Source organism: Lissotriton vulgaris, chromosome 9 (assembly GCF_964263255.1).
Source record: "Lissotriton vulgaris chromosome 9, aLisVul1.2, whole genome shotgun sequence".
NCBI classification, from domain to species: Eukaryota; Metazoa; Chordata; class Amphibia; order Caudata; family Salamandridae; genus Lissotriton; species Lissotriton vulgaris.
The window spans coordinates 1,144,676,853-1,144,695,959 of NC_141697.1; the positions used below are offsets into that span (position 1 = coordinate 1,144,676,853).

At 41.1% G+C, this 19,107-nt stretch overlaps 1 protein-coding gene across 1 annotated transcript in view; it reads left to right on the forward strand.

The window, feature by feature from the left end:
* Positions 1 to 19,107, forward strand: part of LOC147692933 (inter-alpha-trypsin inhibitor heavy chain H3-like) — a 395,157-nt gene that overhangs the window by 12,625 nt on the left and 363,425 nt on the right. Inside the window, exons 2-3 of the mRNA XM_086939194.1 lie at positions 1,700 to 1,723; positions 8,266 to 8,432. Coding sequence (XP_086795320.1) covers positions 1,700 to 1,723; positions 8,266 to 8,432 — 191 coding nt within the window. The remainder of the gene's footprint in view (positions 1 to 1,699; positions 1,724 to 8,265; positions 8,433 to 19,107) is intronic.

Below are 19,107 nucleotides of genomic sequence, written 5' to 3' on the forward strand. Positions count from 1 at the left end.
GAACTTTGGCTTACAGACAAGAAAGTCTTATAACGTCTTGTCTGTACACTTTAGGGGAAAATCAACAATACCATATTGTTGGATTTATCAATACCATTCTAGGAAGTCTTTGAATGGTATTTTTATGATTATCCTAGCGGAATTATTAGTTAATAACGTCTTAACCTATGTGGCAGGGGATTTGCATTCAGAAACATGACTTGGGCCAGTTTTCCAATGCCAGGGCATATACAAACATATTTTATAAGGGCCCTGCCTAAATCTACAGGAACCCCCACCCCTGGAACAGCTAGGGGAGAATTTGTGGGTTCTGCATATGTAAAATATTTCAGAACCTTACTCCACAGGGATCCTAGTGACTTTGGGAAGCACTTAACCACAATGCTGGAAGTGAAATGTGCAATTTTACCTAACCCAGGGCATCTAAAATGCTTTTTATAAGGGTCCTCCTTATAAATACCTAACCCCCGTGTCTGGGACACCTAGGAGAGCCCCTGGGGGTACCTTAATGCCCAAACATTGTAGTTTAGCATTTTTAAGTATCCCAAACACCAAAGTCGAATTTGGGAATAAAAGCAGTCTGCAACCCAGGGCTGCTTTTAAACTGACTTCAGGCTTCAGCTGTGCACGCATGCAAGTGCAGAAAGGGATGCTGGCTTTTAAACTGCCATGCCCTATCATATACTATGGACTTAAATATTGTTTTGTTCCCCCTGTCCTATTATGTACTAGGGCCTTATAGAGGAGGTGATGCCAATTATTGGGGTACCCTAACACACAGTGTACCCTAGTGTATGTAGGTGTTTTCACAGTATTCTAAGAGTCTCATTCAGCATAGCACTGTCCCTGAGCCGGGCTAGGCAGATTCTAGGGTCAGTCAGAGTCACTTACCACCAGTACCAGTCAGCAAATCCAGCATATTGCAATGATGGGGCGTGCCCAGGGGGCAGGATGATTTTCCAACAGCATATCAAACTTAATACATACACACGGGCACACTTTTCATATATACAGTTAATCAGTGATGGCAAATACTGCTTTCCACTATTATAGACAGGAAAACAGGCAGTACACATGGTGGTAGCATCAAACAACTCTTTGAAAGTAGTTTCTATGGACAATGCATACTAGCTTGCATTCCTTAAAGAAATACCCTGAATACAACCAACACAAATTAATCTACCAAGCCTTGTTCTAAAATCTGCTCATGACAATAATCTGTGTACGTTTTATGAAACTATATATAACTCAGAAACATAAACTATTATTTTATTTATCCTTTCGCAAAGACTAACCTCGCCGATAAATGTACACATTCTAGAACATTCTGTGAAAAACGCACTAATTGAATATATAAATCCACTCCTCTGGCGGCCAACAGTGTGTCTGGAATCATTCTACACTCTTTATAAAGATATGGTTGAGTGCCCATTGCAAATCTAGGTTGTCTGGCATAAGATACCACAATAAATGGCTAATTGAACTGTTTAAATGTTTCCGGATGACCCCAGTTACGTTCAATTTTACCCCGGAAAAATGATTCGCATTTCCCGACATCGAGTGAATAAAAATAGTTTTCTTTCCACCGAAAGGGTAACACCAAATGAACTGTAAACATTAGAATGTATTAAACTTCGATGAGTGTAACTTATTTGAACGGTGTTTTTATAACTTTCACGTGGTTTCTTTCTCTTCACAGAAACGAAGCGTTGCTCAAACAGTGGTGAGTTATTGTGGTTCTCAGTTTTCCTTTTTTAAATAAAAAATGTAAAAAGGAATGCTTTTGCATTTGTGTTTTGCATTACTAAGTAAGATTCGAGGATAACATTTCAAAGAAACAATTTTGAAGATTTGAGTGTGATCTGAGCGTGTAAGGCTTTGTTTCTGTTAATTGCACACACATGATGTTTGATATAGTTGCATATAATACTCTCCTACGACCTTTGTTTCTTACAAGAAGCTGAAGTTAATTACATTGAACAATATTAAAAATCAAGGGGAAAATAATTTTAATTTCATGCTTTGATTTGGGAAGTTTGTGGTTGTTAGTGTATTTAGAGAAATGCATTGAGGAATATTTAGGACCTGTGCTAAGGAGATATAGTTAATTATGACCAGGAAACCGAAACAGATTTGTAACTGACTGTCTTGCTAAGAAATATTTCTGAATATATTGAGCTCTTACAAATGGAGCTAATTCATAATTGTCATCAACTGAAAAAATAGAATGCAAAAAAGTTGTAGTTGCGTACGTGTGCTGGGAAGTGGGGCAAGAGAACATACTCCGGCTAAAGTTGAGAAGAGATTGTACAGTGAGATGGGAAAGAGGGTGCAGGACTAGTAAAAGTTTTGTTTAGGATTGAGGGAAAGGTAGCCTTAATGGATAGTAAGAGGTTTTTTTAGGCTTCAGGGAAGGGTAGAGTTAAGGGATGATATAGAGTTATTAGATTTCAGTGAAGTGTTGCATTAAGGGGTAGAAAAGGGTGTCTAGGTCTCAGAAATGGGTGACATAAAAGGTAAGTAAGGGGATTTACAGGTCATGGAAGGGTAACTTTAAGGCATAGTAAGGATTTTTGTTCAGGTAATGATACACTTAGGGGTTTTAAATAGTTTTTTGGGTTCAGGGTGGTTGGAGAAAAGGGTAGTAAGGGGATTTTAGGGTTCAAGGAAGGGTAGAATTAAAGTGTAGTCAGGCGTTTTTAGGCAAAACTACCTTTAGTTACCCTTAGTAGTATGCACCAGAGAAGATAGGGATATGAAGGGCAGCCCTCATAGGAGCAAGCCGTACCGGACTATTTTCAGCTGCTTCCATCCAGTAAGAGAGAGACACCAAGCACTTACGCGTTGGCCACCTCACAGTCTCACTGCCAGCATTCTATACCCGACCTTCATGCCTCCACTGCCTCCACCTCCACTCTCCTCTTCGCAGCTTCACAGCTTCGCCTCCATGCCAATTGTTTTAGCTGGATGTTATTTGTACCTGAAGTGAAATACAGAATGCTCTAAATGTACTATCGACTTCTGCTATATTCAGGAGCTGGGGAAACCTAGCAGGTGTTTGAGTAAAGTTTCACTGACACATCTAAAAGAGGAATTAGTGGATAATTCCCATGGCAGTAGGTTGGACCATTCTTGGGAATAAGGAAGTAATACTGCCACAAGAAGACTTTGGAATGCAACACAAGGCTATGAAGTCTTGTAGAGGGGTGCACAGATACTGGCTAATTATTCCAGTTCTTTAATGATTACTGTTACAGGTACCTCATTGGGGCATTGCTCTGTGAGAAATTTGCAGAGGATATATGAAATGATATTTAGACGACAGGTATTACATGTATTTGTTTTCTTCTGTTTATAACCACCAGAATTTAATTATCCGCCTATATTTTTTTAACTGGTTTATATAAGTGCCTCATAAATGAGAGTCAGTTATTCTCAGGCATCGGAACTGATACCCACTTTTTTGTTAAATCTATTTTTCATTTTAAATTGCTCTTTATTGAGTTATTACATGTACATCATACATGATGAAACTACATAGAACTGTAAAATGTTTATACCCCTCACATCAGGAGCATACCAAAGAGGGCAAGAATACAGGGCTAACCAAAAATGAGACAGCAGACAGGTGAAACAGAGGGCGGGGCTTATACCCTTCTGAGGTTAAAAACAGTTCAAGAAGCACTGCAAGAGTGCCACAGTTCCTGCCCAGGGGGCTTTCTAAGGGTATTGGCAGTGCATTCTTCAGTTGTATGTGGTGTGTGGGTGGCTTCTTTGTTGATTTAGGGACATGATGGGTCATTGTAGTGTACATTATCATATAAGTAGCTTATTGTGGTTTCATGCCTGCCCGGTAGCCAGTGCCAGCAAGATAGGTTCACATCTTATGATTCATGTGGGTTTTCCAGCCTTGTGCCTTAGCCGTCTAACCACATCATCTTCAGCCTAGGCCTATTTCATGACTTCCAGCTGTCAAGTATGCATGGATAGAAGAGACCCGGATTTCCAGTGCAGTCACACATTTTGCAAGAGAAAGTGAAAGGTCGATAAATTTGCTATGGGCGATGTCTGTCTTTGGACAAAGCATTGATCTTAGGAGACATGCTGTAGGCGTGAACATCTGAAGCCTACATATCATGCACATAACTAGCTTACACCTCTTTCTAGAAAGGGTTGTGTGCATTCTACTGCCCTATTTGAATGGATATCTTTAATACCTTTTTGAGCCTTTACATTTGATAGTATCAGCGAACAACAACCAAAACTCATCTTATCTTTTCATACAAGCTTGTAGTCATATTTTATGGAGCTTGTTTCATAGGCATCAAATACATTTTTGTGTTCAAAACAAATTATCTAAATAATTTGAATGTATAATCTTAGTCAGACACCTACTTAGAAATCTCTCCTCTCTTGAGAGTGGAGAAGTTTTTCCATTTATCTGTAACTTTTTACTGAACAGGTTATCTGAACTTGCTGTCTGGTAAGAAGTGAAGGATTAAAAAAAAACATAAAACTATTAGTTCTTAGTTGCTGGTAAAGTGTCATTTATAGATTCTAACTCTTCTTCCAGAACCTCACTCAGCAGCCCAGCATGTCCCTGTTACCACTTGAGCTTCCTACAATTCTGATGCACACTTAACTCACCATAACAAAAGTTCCACTTATTGGTTTGTGTGCATTCTTAATCAAATTTACATTTTAGCACAAGATAGTCATTCAGTTCTGATTGCCTCCATACTTATACCTCAAGGAAAGAGTTCAAATTTGAAGATTATGAATTCCAGCATGGCTATAGAGGAAAGACTCTTAGGGGTGAGGTTCAGTGGCACATTGCCTTTTTATTTTTCTGTTCAAAAATATGTATCAAAATTTGAAGAGAGCATTTATTAAAAACGTTATTGTTTTTTTGATAACCACAGTGTAGTGAAGGTGCCTCTCTTCTTTCTGTTCCTTTCCTCTCTTTAGTCAAGCTGTCAGCTCACTTATCCTGGCTTTGAAATCCAATTGAATTTTTATGTTTGGTTCAATTCTCTTTCGCGTCAATTACTTTCTCTACCAGCTATCGTTACTTGTGCCCCTTTAAATAAGTTAATTGTAAACCAGGATGTAGTGTCCATAGGTGTATTCTTAAGAACCATACTTGAAAGTTAAGACTGGGTAAGGAAGTCAGAGTTTGTTATTTTTATTTACAAATGCCTATGCACACGTTCTTTTGTATAATGCAGAAACAGTACTGCGTAATCTGCATTCACCAAAAATCAAGAAACCTTTTACTATCCACACGTCAAAAAAGTGAAATGACAGCAAAACATTCCTGGTGTATTGTGTTCTTATGATTTAATGAGGATCGATTGTCCAGCCAACACGTGTTTCGTCATTGTGTGAAGCCACAACTTCTTCAAGGCTTGAAGATGTACAATAGTAACGTTTCAGAAACTCAAAAACATGTTTTAAAATTCAGTCGACAAGTGACTTTAGTGTAATTACACCCTGGGTGACAACCCAAAATCTTGTCTGCTACCAATTCTGATGTATCGGTCCTATAAGTGATCAGAAGACCCATGTGATAAAGGGGTGTAAGTGACATCCTAGTTTGGTTTACAAATTTCCTAGTGCAAAGACCTTACTTTAGCTATTTCTAGTAAAGCAGTTTGGTGATTGATCTAAAATAAACATGCACATGGAAATTCAATGGGTCTAATTTCGCCAAACTAATAGATTACAGTTGTATATAAGTGCAGAGTGCTAATCAACAAACTTCGTGGCATATTTATGCACCTAAGGAATAGGTTTGTTCAAGGATTAAGAGAGAGAGAGAAAATATATAAATGAGATTAGGAAAAGAGAGGAGGGGGAGAACATGAAAGAGAAAAGACCCAAAGTCAGTCCAGGCTAAGGATCACTTGCTAAAAGATTAGAGCTGCCGATAAGAGATCTGAATCATACCTCTATGGCAAAATACAATGAAATATTTGATCTTCAAAACAAGGAGTAAGAAGGTGTGGATCAAAATTATGTCCATACCACTGGACTATGTTTTAAGCAAAAACCGGCACCCGCACAAAAAACTAAAAAACAGTATTGGGAGGCCTACCACTCCGCCGGTTGTTCTTCCGTTCCAGTTGGCGTATAAAGGAAACACTCAGTTTTTGTTAGGGTGCCTTGCTTAGGTCAATTGACCATGGCCCTAATTTTTAGTTTAGCATGTCACTGCCAAAGGTGCAACAAAATCCTCCTTGTAGAAGTATCAACACAGGACACTGCTAAGGACAGAAATCTCTGCAACAGTATCAATACAGCATACTGCTAAAGACAACAATCTATGCAACACCACTGGCTTATCTCACTCCCTGTTACTCTTGTAACAATTGATTTTGGATTTGCCAGTGGGGAAGCACATAAAGCCAAGCCCCTACTTTCTCTCACCAATTTGGGGTCTCATCCCACTTCAGTTTGCTTAGCTGTGATCCTGTACCACATGGTGCTCTCTTCAGACCTTACCTCATGCCTATCAATTGATGCCAGATCCACAACAGCCATGGTAGGCCTGGTAGTACAGGTTTAAGTGAAGACATCAACAAGGCAACCCTAATAACAGCAGCAAAAGGAGCATGCTTGCTTGCCAGGATGCATTAGCAGGCACCAGCAGGCCCATTCTCTTCTTCTGCAAAGAGAGGTTTATCCTAATCCCCTCTTTGACACATACTCGTAAAAATACAATATTAAAATTTATATTTTCTGAGAGACAATATAAAGTCCTTGAACTATGAATATTCTGAACAAATTGTTTTATTTTCACAGATGAAGGTTCAATTCCAGAAGTGCATTTTCATTTCCAGAGAAGAATATTCAATTCACCATGATTCTTCATACAAAACAATACATGACAACCATATTTCTTCATGCAGATTAATTGATAACAGCCAACATATGTTTCTCGAATAATCACTTCTTGGGGGCTGTTCCAAAAAATGAAAAAGGAATAGAAAACCAAAACAAATAAAATAATAGAATACCATCTGATTAGTCATGACAACATTAACTGTTGTGAAATACCATTATCAATAATTAACATTGAAACGTTATATTAGCTTTCCATTGAACTAACATCTTTCTTTAGTGTTTACCAAATAGTGCCTTTATTTCTATCACATGTACTACAGAATATGTCACAGAAAATCCTATGTCTCAAGGGGGCAGGTTCTGGTGTGAACCCGGGCTTCTATGGGAATTCACAAGAGCATATTATCAAGCCCAATATCGCCGCTTTAGCGGCATCTTCCTGCCGCTAAAGCAGCGATAATTTTAACGCCGTTCTTGATAATATGCCCCCAAATCTTTAATGATATTCATTATAAAACATATCAGAACCATATTCTCTCGTGCTACTATTACCCTTGAGTCAGATCACATTTCAACCAAGTTAATCACTGTGTCCTAGAAATAATGTATTATTGTATAGAAAGAATCATGTTGAATTGATTATGCATCTGTGTCAATAAAATGACATTTCTGGAATTTAACATTCGTCTGTAACGATAACATGACATTTTTACAAAATATTAACAGTCAAAGGACTTTACATTGTCGCTAAGACAACCAATTATATTTTGTTGTTTGCTACATGGGGTTTTGACACTGGAAGGTGAACAGTGACCTGAGATGCTAGTGCCGGACGAGATATTCTTTACCTATTTATGTTTGTTAAACACATAAACAATGTTGACATTTTTGCATGCCCTACCTAAACGTGATGCAAATAGTCGGAAAAGTGTAGATGCAGTCTAAAAAGTTTGACGGTATGTGTTCAAAGCCGTATATTTCTTATGGTTCAGAAGATGTGGTGATTCACAGAATATTGTGCACTGCTGTTGAAACCGATACCACAGTATCATAACTGTGTGGCTATTCGCAAACAGGTGTAGTGCATTTCCCCAATTTATGGGCACTTTTTAAATTATAAGCGAATGAGCCTGGTATAAGTGGTGCAGAACATGCGGGGAAGTGGATCGATATACATCTATTTGTATGGCTTTAAAAAATCGAACATTCTACACATATCTACGAAGGTGGTTTGAGAATAACACAACAAGTCAACTGAAATCCAAAGGTTTTTGACTACTTTTGTCACTTGGGCCTAAAATATCTTATCATCTGATATACATTTTCAGGTCCAGCAAACATTCTTTAATTCACTATAGAGCCAAATGGGTTAAATAGTAACATTCTCATCATTTATGTGCCAATTTATGTTTTTTACAGACTCAGAATGAAGTGGAAGTCTATAGCGTGAAAATTGATTCCAAGGTGACGTCCCGCTTCTCTCACAATGTCATCACTAGTCGAGCTGTCAACCGTGCCAACACCTCCAAAGAGATATTTTTCGATGTGGACCTTCCAAAGACAGCCTTCATCACCAATTTTAGCATGTTAGTGCCTACTTCAAAATGTTTCTTTTCTTTGTATTTTAGCATTTTGTTATAACTACTTTTCAAATATTTTTTCTGGAAGTAGCCTTCTCAACATATTTGCATTTCAAATCTTAGTTCCGAAAATTTCTCTGCAATCCTAAAATAATAACTAGCATTGATTTTTTAAATGTTTTTTATATGGTTATGTAACAAAAGACACATCGAGGGGGCAGTGTAGAGCTCAAATAATCACAGTGTTCCCAGACTTCCCTTACAAACAGTGCTTTACATGCTACAACACTTGTGTGATTATGTGAGACTTCAGTGGTGATAGCCCATCAGGGACTCACCTCTATCATCCAGTGTAACAACATTTTTCACATTCAAATCAATACAAAACAGTTGTGATTAACTGGAGCAGGTCAGTGTAAAAGACTACAACAAGTAAGCCAAAAGACCAAACATGAAAACAAGCAATAAAATAATAGTCCCTAATACAACATTGTTCCCATCCAGAGTTGCATCACTATGACATCCTTCAAGTCATGTGTACTAGTGTATCTATCGAGATATGTGTGTCATCAGGTGGTGTATCTATGGTGAAGCTAAAGAGTAATGTGTGGAGGCCCTCCTTGCATGTGGTAGGATACTTATTTAATTGTGTTGCTCACATATCCTACCTGCTTAATACACTGCTTCAGGGAGGGTGTATATCCAACTTCACTCCCACCTCTTCCAGATATGTGTCCTGTAGTGTAGTGTATTTTTGGGTCCCACCTATATCGGAGGGACCCAACAATACAACTGTCTCCGCATTGGCCCATCATGATACATCTATCCATCAATCTTGGTTAAAGGGCACGTCTGTTGCCTTCCAAAACAAAGCAATACGTAATTTTTCTAAAATCAGAGCTAGATTTATAAAGGATCATGCACATTTAGAATGTTTAGGATGAGCCAGCATACCAAGAAGCCACGTTGTGGGTTCTTTCAGTATGAGCCTACCCATCACCTCAGTCACAACACCCTGTAGCACTTTGTCCCAAAATAAAGACACTGTGAGCAGTGCCATAACATATGCAGAAAATTCAGCATTTCTCTCATCACCTCTAGGGCAGTTAGTAGACACCCCTGGGTACATGTGACTTACCCTGATGAGATATGCATAATAAATATGGTTATATTGTGTATATTCAATTCAATTCAAAGAAAGCCTTATTCGATTTTTGACAGTAAAAACCATAAAAGCACAATTCATTTACACAACAATATTTAAAATGGATAAAAACACAGTTTTGATTGTTTAAAAAGAAAAAAGACTTATTTATAGGGTGTTTACATTAAACCTGTAACATCAATCAGTTCATGGACACTCTGCACTTTACTGCATATTTCAAGAACACTGTTATTTCATCCTGAAGCATATATAGTTTAAGTAAAGCTGGTCTGAATTGTCTAAGACCCCATAGTTTTAACAATGGGAGTAAATGCCTCTTTCTTCCCCATTCATAATATTTACAAAATAATATAAAATTAATATTTGATTGTTTAGAGGTGTTATCGCAAGGACAATTCATCAAATTAGCAGACCAATCATTTATAGTAGGGAATGTTAACAGTCGATAAAAACAATCGGTCCTCATCCTGGTTAGCAGTAATCTCGTGTAAACAGAGTATGTAGGGGACAGGTAGGTCGGAATACCTGCACCATGCAGTAAAAGATGATGATAAGCGATTGTTGGCTTATTGCCCTCTAAATAAGAGCGCCTATCTTCAAGCAGACCTAGGCAACTTTCCTTAAGTACCTTTTTTGAAATTGAAGAACATGAAATAGGGTTTTCATACAAGTCAGAGAGCCCTAAGGAGTTTAGAAATTTTCTGACATAGGAAAGCCAGGGTATTTTCAGTGAGGCTGCTAAAGCCATACAGTCTGTAATCACATCTTTACTGAAGTCTGTTTTATTCGAGGTCCATATTTTATGCCACAGCAAAATTGGGCTTGTCTTAATTATGTCAGTGATGTGGACCTGGGCAAGCTCATTATGACAAATGGTGGTAGAGATAGATCCCGGTACTGATAGCAAGTATCTGAGAAAGGCGTTCTCACTAATTTGTATCTCACGACAATCCGCCATACCCCAGATTCCTGCACCATACGTCGCTGTGGAGACGCATTTTGCTCCATAGATATTAAGCAGTATCTGGACCGGCTTTCCACCTAGTTTTTTAGCAAACTTTTTTAGGGCACCGATTTGTCTAATAAATGCCAAGTTAAGTGTATTAATGGCTGTATTCCATGTTCCCCTATTATTAAAAAGAACGCCCAGGTAGCTAAAAGTTTTTGTTAAGCTTATCTTTGTTGAATTTAAAAAAGTGTTGCAGACTGTATTCTTTTTTGTGCTACAGCACATAGTGAAGGTTTTACCCACATTTATCTTGAGTCCTCTCATATCCATAAATGAGGAAAAACCTGACAGTGCTTTCTGGAGCCCTAACTGTGTCCTAGACATGATGACAGCGTCGTCCGCATATAGTAAAATTGGGACTGCCATGCCATTAATTTTGGGATAGTCTACTTCTAGCTTGGCCAGATAGTCTGCAACACTATTTATATAAAGATTAAAAAGGAACGGAGCGAGGATGCATCCCTGTCGGACGCCTTTTTTTATGGGGAAGTTTTTGGTACAATTTCAATTTTTTTAATAGCGGACCTTAGCCTCTGCTCCTCGATATAGTTCCTTTATAAAAGCAAGTATGTTTATATCAATTCCCAAATCTATGAGGGTGGTCCAAAGTATACTGTGGTTAATGCAGTCAAATGCTGAACTTAAATCAACAAAAGTCATGTATAAGTTGCTTTTCTTAGCCATTAGGTACTTATCTGTAATCAAGGCTAAGTTAAGGCATTGCTCCACCGTGCCAAGGCCAGAAACAAAACCATATTGAAATTTGGAGAGGACGCCTTTTTCCACAGCCCAGGCTTGTAGTTGATACAGCAATACTCTTCCGGCTACCTTCATCATAGGGTCCAACAGGGAGATTGGTCTGTAGCATTTTGGGTCCGTTCTATCTCCCTTTTTAAAAATTTGAATTATTATGGCTTCTTGCCATGTTGTAGGGAAACCTTCCGTTGCAAAAGAATTGAGAACGTTTGTGAGGATGGGGGCCCATAGAGGCAAATTGTCTTTAAATATGTCAATTGGGATTCCATCTGGTCCTGGAGCTTTGGAGTTTGCACTTTCCATTATAGCCTGTTCTATTTCTGTGTGTGTAAAATGAATAAGGAGCGGAAATGACTCTGTCTGGGTTCTCTGGGGGCCATTCTCCCGTGAGCAATTTACTTCAGGGTTATATGGTTCAATCAGCTCATCTAACTTATATAGCTCTGTGAAGTGATCGATCCAAGCATCCTCAGTGATGGCAATTTCTATGAGGTCTGTCGTCCTGTCCCTAAAATAAGGTGCGTTTACTTCCCTCCAGAAAGCCGTGTTATCCCTTAGGGTACTTGCTTTTAATAGGGCCTCCCAAGCTGCGTCTTTAAGTTCCCTTTTTCTTTTCTTGATTGACTGTTTATGAGCCAATCGGGCAGTTCTAACTTCTGTTAAGTTTTTTGGTGATTTTTTTAATGTATCTTTAAGTATATTATGGGCTTTTGAGCATTCTGAATTGAACCAGCCTGTGCTCTTGGCCCTGGAACTTTCTTTTTGTTTTCTGATAAGGTTTTTCCTAATTGTAATTGCTATTTTATCAAAAGCAGTTTTGACTGCAGGTGGATTTGGGGGATATTCGAGACATGTCAGAAAAAGGTCAGGGTCATTCATGATCAAATTTTTCAAAAAGTTTTCTGTGTTTACTTTTGCCCATTTTATGGAATAGCCGTTTGTGCATGCCAAAGATATTGAATGACAATAGAGACTTTCCGTTATATCCTCTGACTGGTTATGGCTAGGGGCAACATAAAATTTAGCACTGAGCGGATAGTGATCGCTCATAGCTATATCTTCTATATTGTATTCCAGAGCATCCCTGTGATGGCTATTTGACATCAATATAAAGTCTATTGTCGAAAGTGACCCCCTTCCATGAAATGTTGGTTGGAAATCAGTCATTGGCTCAGTTAACTCATTGAAAAATTCATGTAACAATTTATTCATTAGATTTCCAATGTGTGTATGCTCAAAGTGGGTAGAAGAGTCGCCATTAAGGCTACTTATGTCACAAACAGATGTTCCACTATGTGGGCATAAGTGACAATTAAAGTCTCCCATTATTATAACGCGTCTTTCTAGTTTGTCTCCTCCCGTTCCTCTCTTCAGGACATATAACAGTTGATCAATAAATTCTACTTGCTCTTCCCTCGCTATATTATTATATAGATTAATTAAGAGAAAGCTGGTGGCCCCTTTCCCTTTCACTAAGAATGCCTGCAGGGAATGTCCAATTTTTTTATTCATAAGGCTGTCTTGTGGCAGGTCTATTCTCTCCAATGTTATATTAGCCTTATTTGAGGCATATAGGCAGAGACCGCCTGAACATCTGCCCTTACTATTCTGGATAGCTGGGGTAAAGTTAGTACTGAAACCGTCTATGTTAGTAGGTTCCAGATCCCAGCATTCCTGTAGGGATATTATGTGGAATGTATTAATCAAATTCAAAAAAGTTGGGTCTGCCGCTTTTTTTGGAGAGTCTAGCAATGTTCCATGTTACAATGGAAATGTTTTGCCTTGTGTTATATCGTTTTGCCTGGGATGTTCCTGAGTCTACTTTCAGGGGTATTTTGGGGACCCCTTCTCTTGGTTCTCTAGCATGCTGGGCTATAGGCTTATCTTGAATAACTTCCAGTGGGGATTCATCGTCACCCCTATTACTAAGTGTGTTGTTAATGCTTTCGTGAGAATCATTTGTTGGTAAGTGCAAACTAGAGGATATTTGTTGTTTATACAGGACATTATTATTTTACCCTGCTTTTTTGTTTGGCTCAGTGATGTATTGTATCTTTTTTTTGGGTTTGGGGTTCCCTAAGAGCTATTGACGACATAGGATGTATCAATTCGTGCTCCATGGATCTTTGGGTTGATGGTGGTCAATCTACCATTTCTAGAGTAGAGAAACGGTTACTAGTTGGTATTCCCCTCCATCCTTCCATATAGGGTTGCTCTCTTCTGGGATTCCAGGTCCATGGCTCCCAGTCCCTTCTCCTGTTTCGTGTGTCTATTTGAGACCAATTCCAATCAGGGCGTTGGTTCCAGTTAAAGAGAGCTTCTTGATCATAGTCATACTTTGGAGGGTAGAAAAAGGACAGACGATTAGCGTCAATACCTCCTTTTTTCTCCAATGCCCACCATGAGCATATGTACCTAACTGTGCCTGGATCATCAAAGTTTATGATAATACAGTCCCCCTGTGTTTTTTTCCTTGTTTCCCCAATCCAGGGGACCCTGCGTACCATGGAAAATCTACTGTTACAGTTAGGGGGGAGAGGTCTATTTATGCTAAGTCATTGCTGCACTTTGTTCGTTAAAGACCAGGTGGATTCTCTCGTGTTTTCGGGAAGTTCGGGTACCCCCGTGAGGATCACAGTAAAAGGACTTGCCTCTGGGGGGAGATGAATGGGCCACTTGAATCTTCCTCCCTTTTTATTATTATCTCCTTCCTGTTGTGTAACTGGGGTCTTAGGTGGCAAAGGTTTTGGTTTATCTGTTTCAGTTGATGCTCTAGGCTTGTCCTGAATTGGCTGTGTCAAGTCCCGAGGCAGTTTTTCTTTTACTTTTAGATTAGGTGTAACTGTGGGATTTTTAGGTGGTAAAGTTGGACCTGGAGGTTTATGTGCGGTGTTAACTTTGGTGCCACACGCCTTAGAAACAGGTAATATGTTTTGTCTAATCTGATTATTTGGGTGAGTGATGAGCTTAGCTATTTGTTTCTCAATGTTCATCAGTGTTCGTTCAATTGGAAGTAAATGCGTCTTGATTAAATCCCCAATACTAGACAACAGTTGATTGTTCAATTCAATGTTAGATTTTGTACTCGCACTCTCCCCCGTTTCTGGCACATCTAGAATTGTGGATGATGAGGAAAGGTAATTTATATGTGCAGATGAAGAATTGGCAACATTGTTACTAGGGGGCACTTGTCGAGCTTTATTAGTCCTTTTAGTATTTTTAGCATACTGACGTTTTTTATTCTTCTTGGACCTAGCGCTTTTTTGTTTAGGGATAGCTCCCTCCCTTTTCCCCTTTTCATGCGTATTCAGAGGTTCTATTTGAGTTGGTGGCACGATTTGGGTGGGACTTGTAACCAGGATCGGGGTTTTCTCAAGTTCTTCCATAGTGTCTGGCTCCAGGGATAATTGTGAAGCAGAAAGATCAACGTTACTTGGGATAGTATGAATATCAACAGGGACTTCAAGCAATAGTGGGGCAATTGCTCCTGACTGTATGGGAGTTGTAGCTAGGGCCAATAGGCCCATTGAGGACCTTCGGGCTATAGCCAAATCCTGTGACACTCTTCTTTCTAGGAGAATAATCCCCTGATCGATCGCCTCATTTGCCCTTGTGATAAATTGGTCAATCGGTCCAGTGATCTGACCTAACCCCTGGGCCGTCTTGCTCCTACTTCCCCTTGTGGTCATATTTTACGATATGAAGCTCAACTTAGAGCATAAGTAGTGGAAATAGGTAGATATCGGGGGCAAAAAGTTAGATGGAGGGCCCAGTCCGGTCTTACCCGGTCTTGAACGGGCTTAAACGGGCCCGCCCTTGACCGCGAGACCGGTCTGATGGCGATTTTAAGCGCCTCCTGGCGCTTCCCGGTGACGCGGACCACCGCAAGCGCTGCTGGGAGTTGAAGTCCGCCCCTCGCCGGTCTCCTCTCGGCGGCCCCGCTCTGGGTGACAGGTGAGCAGTCAGGCGGCGGGAGACAGGAGGGCGGGTCCGCGGGTGGTTCTCTCGTCAGTAGAGGGTTCGAGGGCAGAGATTAGCTACAGGCAACAACAGGTTCACAACATGGAAAGTTCCCCCACTCGATGGGTCTGATGGCGATTTTAAGCGCCTCCTGGCGCTTCTCTGTGACGCGGAACACCACAAGGGCTGCTGGGAGTTGAAGTCCGCCCCTCGCCGGTCTCCTCTCGGCGGCTCCGCTCTGGGTGACAGGTGAGCAGTCAGGCGGCGGGAGAAAGGCGGGCGGGTCCGCGGGTGGTTCTCTCATCAGCAGAGGGTTCGAGGGCAGAGATCAGCTACAGGCAACAACAGGTTCACAACATGGAAAGTTCCCCCACTCGATGGGTCTGATGGTGATTTTAAGCGCCTCCTGGCGCTTCCCGGTGACGCGGAACACCGCAAGGGCTGCTGGGAGTTGAAGTCCGCCCCTCGCCGGTCTCCTCTCGGCAGCCCCGCTCTGGGTGACAGGTGAGCAGTCAGGCGGCGGGAGACAGGTGGGCGGGTCCGCGGATGGTTCTCTCGTCAGCAGAGGGTTCGAGGGCAGAGATTAGCTACAGGCAACAACAGTTTCACAAAATGGAAAGTTCCCCCACTCGATGGGTCTGATGGCGATTTTAAGCGCCTCCTGGCGCTTCCCGGTGACGCGGAACACCGCAAGGGCTGCTGGGAGTTGAAGTCCGCCCCTCGCCGGTCTCCTCTCGGCGGCCCCGCTCTGGGTGACAGGTGAGCAGTCAGGCGGCGGGAGACAGGCGGGCGGGTCCGCGGGTGGTTCTCTCGTCAGTAGAGGGTTCGAGGGCAGAGATTAGCTACAGGCAACAACAGGTTCACAACATGGAAAGGTATATTGTGTATATCAAAACCTAAAGTTCAGCATACCCCAGACATCTTGCCCAGTTTGTCTCACTAAACGCAGTTCCCAGTTGTGGTTCCTATTAATCTTTCAATGAGCTTATGTTCAGGCCAACAAGTGTAGAAGCGTTGAGTACAGGCATGTAATCATCTTCCTGTGGGGCTCACGTCTCAGCAATACTTGTAGCAGCTGTGAGGTAGTGTTCTCTACACCCCCTTATTCCAGTGAATATTTGATTGCCTTACCAGCGCAACATAATGCATAAATTAACTGGGGCCCACCCTGAAAGGTCCTACTCCATTAGTCTCATGCAAACTAACAAAAGACTGCAGTTTCTGTTCCTCGTACATGTCATCCCATGTCCTCAGGACCACCTTGGTCCATGGCAACTCATCTTACACACATTTTACATTATGGACAGAGTGACAGCCTTTGAGAGTCCACTAGGGCTGGTCTGGGGCATAGGGTGGGGTGTGGGAGTTCTTGTGTACGCACAGTTCCCAACACCAGCCTTCCCCTGGCAGTACAATATTGTCTTTTTCCTGACTCCCATCCCTTCCTAAAAACCACTCCAGGATTGAGGTGCCCAACAATTGTTGTGACAAGTCCCTTTTCTCGGGGTCTGGCGTGTTGGGGGTCCTCTATGCTGACCAATGTAGTTGCCCTGCTGGCTGCATACTACAATGAATAATTGGGGCCCCCTAGCACACCCTCCATTATTGGGACATATAGTTGAATGAGTACTGCTCGACATCTAACAGGGCCCACAATAACTAAAGTGAGCAGGGACTGTGAGTCTCAAAAGAATGGCTTTTTTAGAATCAGGGGCAAGTCTTGCAAAGGAAAATAATAACCTTGGTAGGATAAAAAAATTGAGATGGCACTCTGTCCAGTAAAAACACTAGTATTGATAGTACGCTTGTACATACATAGACAATACTTGATCTCATAATAAATACCAGTAATCAACACGCCGGAACAAAATCAGCAGAACTCAAGCAAACATTCATGCCCCAGACCACCAAGCTTTCAGGCCTCAATGGACACAGCCCTCTTGGCAGCACAATGCATGGGAAGGTGCATCAGCAGAACATATGATTATGAACTATAATGGACTCAAAGTTAAATTTTGCAACAGTATGATAAGCATTAGGGCCTCACTGCGTAATATTTAGGATCACGGATAGATTTGCACCAAGGGAGCATTAGTGATGTGTATGATGGAAACACTCATAAGGTTCTAAAGATGTACATTAGAGGAGCACTGGGTGGTGCACCGCAAGCACATGCCAAGTTATGTGCTGCTAAGGTGTACAAGTTCAGTGAATCATGGGAGCATTAGATGTCGTTCAACAGGAGTCACTTAGTGATGTGCCTCACCAGAGCACTCGGTGATGTGTTTCCCTGTAGCACTGGGTTCTGTGCAACACTGGAGTTCTGTATGACACGCTTGTATAAACACAGTAAGTCCCTCTAGTTGTATTTATTGACTTAAGAAGGCACACACGCAGTTGTCTCAATTTTTGCCATCTTGTACAACTGGAGTATTAACTGTGGAGGTCAGTGGTGAGACAGCCTCTAATTCCAGCCCTTTCTTGACAAATGTTTCTGCCAGTACTACTTCGAAGCTAACCGTAGATACTATTCTGATGGCTCATGAACCCCCACCTGGCCCGATCTTGAAAATTATCCCCTTCTCATTGTCAAAAATAGACCTGCAATTACCACCTCGACTTAAGTGGCTTCAATAAATGCCTCTCCTGCTGTCTTGTAAGAGAAGGATCCTGTATGCTCCGCCCAAGATGGCGTTTTCAAATTTGAATCCACATTACCAGTCTGACTTGTTGTATTCAGACAATCATATTCCATGAAATATTGCAGAGCACTTTCTGATACTTATTTCATGGCAAATTGCAGGACTAAGTCCAGCTCGCCACCTAGCGCAAATCGTTGAAACAACTTGCGATGTAATGCAGCGCGTGGTAGCAACCCGGTCGTTGTAACAACCGCGTTGTTACCTACTGCGTAGTAACAGCACACATAACGTCATACATTTGCTTTTTAGCCATCAAGTGGAGGACTGCAGATCTGGAAAATGGGAGTTTTTTTGTGGCCTTCGTGGACGTTTGATCTTGTTCCAAGGCCGAAACTATGAGAAAACCTGCTCAAAATACGGGTCTCAGGAAGCTTATTGACCCTAATCCAGGCACTATGCACACACAATTAAGCCAGGGTCAGGTGGGTACCTGCAGGAGAACTGACAGATAACATATATCAATTCTTAGAGAGGTGCGCCAAGGGTGCATAATGGCCCCCACGCTCTTCCTCTTATAGATCAAAGAGTATTTACCATACCTTTTCAACTGTGAGAACGATTCCCCCAAGATTAAAGATAGAAAGCCACCATGTTTTTTTATTTGCTGATGAGATCCTGTTATTTTCTAAAAGTCCCTGGGGCTTATCCACATTGCTTTAGAGGTTTTCCCTATACTGCATAGACTACAGGTTAGAAATAAATAGGAACAAAACCAAGTACATGGTGTTTGGAAATTACAAGGGCAAAAGAAGAAGAACTATATTATTAGATGGGGAAACCCTTGAGAGGGTCCCTGAAGTTGATTATCTGGGTGTGTATTTGGAAGACTCACATAGGTGGCCAGCTAAATTAAGGAAGAGCACTCTGTCCTTAAAATAGTCTGCAGGATCTATAATAAGGTTTGCAAACAATGTATCTTCTTTTACCATTCCTCCTCCTTGGAAATCTATAGAAGCCAAGCTTGTGGGGTGGTCCTTTATGGAGCAGACATCTGGGCCACTGCAATGTGGAGATGCTGGAAAGTGCAGAGAACAGTTTCCTCAAATCGCTGTTAAAAATTCCCCTGAGCACCCCCACTATCCCCAGCCC